The sequence below is a fragment of the Mus pahari genome, chromosome 23 (genome assembly GCF_900095145.1).
Source record: "Mus pahari chromosome 23, PAHARI_EIJ_v1.1, whole genome shotgun sequence".
In the NCBI taxonomy this organism is placed as follows: Eukaryota; Metazoa; Chordata; class Mammalia; order Rodentia; family Muridae; genus Mus; species Mus pahari.
The window spans coordinates 33,285,869-33,288,378 of record NC_034612.1 but is presented as its reverse complement, the minus strand read 5'-3'; the positions used below and the strand labels follow the sequence as shown (position 1 = coordinate 33,288,378).

General features: G+C 53.7%; 1 protein-coding gene across 1 annotated transcript in view; it reads right to left on the bottom strand.

Annotated features, from left to right (window-relative positions):
- The window catches only part of LOC110313150 (speedy protein E4A-like), an 11,422-nt gene that overhangs the window by 7,563 nt on the left and 1,349 nt on the right, over positions 1 to 2,510 (bottom strand). Inside the window, exon 2 of the mRNA XM_021187176.1 lies at positions 757 to 975. Coding sequence (XP_021042835.1) covers positions 757 to 975 — 219 coding nt within the window. The remainder of the gene's footprint in view (positions 1 to 756; positions 976 to 2,510) is intronic.

Here is a 2,510-nt window from a genome sequence, read left to right as displayed (position 1 = left end):
GGAGAAGCAGAGAAGCTGAGGGGAGAAGCTGAACTGCTGTAGAGAGCTGGGGTGAGCTGTAGAGAGAATAAAGGAAGCTGCAGCGGGAAGCTGTGAAAGCTGCTCAAACCCTGCCTTGGCGTATGTGTCATCTTTGCCCCACCTCTGCTAGACGGAGGCCAGGGGCGCGCAGCAGTTATAGTGTGAACGGGCACAGGTTGGGAGCTGGTGTCAGGAGAACCGCCTCCCTGGGGAGGGTTCGGGTCAGACGAGACACAGGAGCGAAGGATAGAGCAGACAGGTATGGCAAGGGCTCCACCTGAGCCTCCTGGCAGGAGGCTTGGAATACAGTGGTAGTATATATGCTTAGAGGCCTTTCATATATATGTAGTTCTGGGATCATTCCGAGGTCTGGCATATGCCGGGCAAGACTCCGCCACTGAGCTACATCCAGAGCCAAGGACCAAGATGTCTCAACAGCTGATCTTCCCAGCTGATGTCCTGAGATTATGATCCTGATGTGTGGGTGGGACACCCCAGCTCAGTAATGTCAGAGCTCAGTTACAGCAGGGGCGGTGAGCACAACCTTCTCGTCCCCATGTGGATCTGTGTCAATGCTAGCCTAAGCCCTGTTTACCTGTGTGACCCTGAGAATTGATGGAGCAGAAGTCACCCGGGATGACAGAGGGTGGGGCTGTGAGGGCAGCTTTCCCACAGGGAACAGTGTTGACTAGAAGGTCCCTCGTTTGCTTAAGGAGCTGTGCGGGTGTCTCTTACTGAGCAGCTTGGTGAAGACCTTGTGGTGTTCAGGTCGCACTGTAGACACACGGCGCCTTTGCAGTGTCATCCTGAAGCTGCACAGCGTCTCCACTGACCACACCGGCTGGGGATCAGGTTCCAGTAGCTCCGCAAGGTCATCCTCAGTATCTGATGACTCGTCCCTCTTCCTCTTTGGACTGCTGGATGGAGGTTGGGGGGTGGCTTCCACCCTTGGTTCTATGTGAAGAAAGCCCGCCCAGTGCGAAGCTCAGGCTTTGATGACCTCCACCCTGCCCACAGTACTCCAAACACCCTGAACCTCTTCAGCTGCTGCCTTCCCCAAAACACTGTGCAGTTCCCCCTGGGCGGATATCCACCTACTCCCTCACTGTCCCCCCTCCATGTCCCTCAAGATTCTTCCTCATTAGAGAGATACCATCCCATAAAAAGGAAGTCTCTTTTTGGGTCTCCTCTTCTCTGTCCTGTCTTTGTCTCTTAGTGCCTAACCTCTTTTCCCGTTCTACAGAGTCTTAGTCCGTGTGACACGTGAGTCTACCATCCTGTCCTCCCTGCCTCCATCCTAGGCCCCCTTCCTTCCTTCTGTGTCCTCCTCCCTACTGTCTCCCTCTCCCATCTCTTCTCGATCTGTCCCCTCACCTGCCAGTCCTGAGCTCTCCCTATCCACCACCACCCCAGGTGAGGGCCCGGTGATGCCAGGCTGAGAGCTCTGTTCCTCAGAACACAATGACAGTTGGCCAGCAGTCACGATTCTCCCAACCTGCATTCCCCCTTCCACAAATCCCAGGCTCTGATCTATCCCGCCCTCCTCCAGGACTCTGGCTGAATCCATGCCTGGCGTCCCTTCCCCCAGTCTGAGGAGATCTTAAGAGTGGATCTCTGAGAAGACACCATTTTCCACTGGGCTGCCTAGTCCCATGGAGTGTGGCCCTTCTTCATAAATGATGCGGCAGAAGCCTGTGGTATCATCAGCTCTTCAGAGGGAGGCTCAGCTGGGGTAGCCCACCCTCATTTTTTCTGTGTCATGTCTATACCCCCTGGCCTTCCCCTTCCTCTGCGGTGAGCAGCTATCTTGACTACTGTGGGAAGCACATCCTTTTGTGCCGCTGTTATCTAGAGATACCCTTGGAGCACAGTGGGCAGGGAACGCACAACTGGTCTTCTGCCCATGATGGAATCTCGGGGTCCGGGTTTTCTGTCCTAGATCGTCACATTCACCAAATGGGGGTAGATGCAGGAAACTGGGGGCTGCGGTATGTCTCTGCACAGATGGCACTTGTCACATGAGCATGAGGACCGGAGTTGAAATCCCCAGTATCCGCACAGAAAGCCAGTGGGTATGGCGGCCTGCCTGTGATACCAGTGCTCAGGAATGGAGACAGGGAAATCCTACAGGCAATCTGGCTAGCTCGGCTGGGTTCAGGGGACTCTGAAAATGTGGTGGGTAAGTAAGGCAGGCGTCTGATGTCAACCTCTGGTCTCCATATGCATTGACTCATACATGTGTATGCATGTGCACCCTTACACACATACATGCCTAGACATGGATGCATACCACACACACATGCTAACATCTACATTTTTTCTTAAATTTAGGAAATAACATTTTTAGGAAATCAGACCTAGAGAGAGAGAGAGACAGACAGACAGACAAAGACAGACACACAGAGAGACAGAGACAGAGAGACAGGGACAGACAGACACAGAGAGAGAGAGAGAGAGAGAGAGAGAGAGAGAGAGAGAGAGAGAGAGAG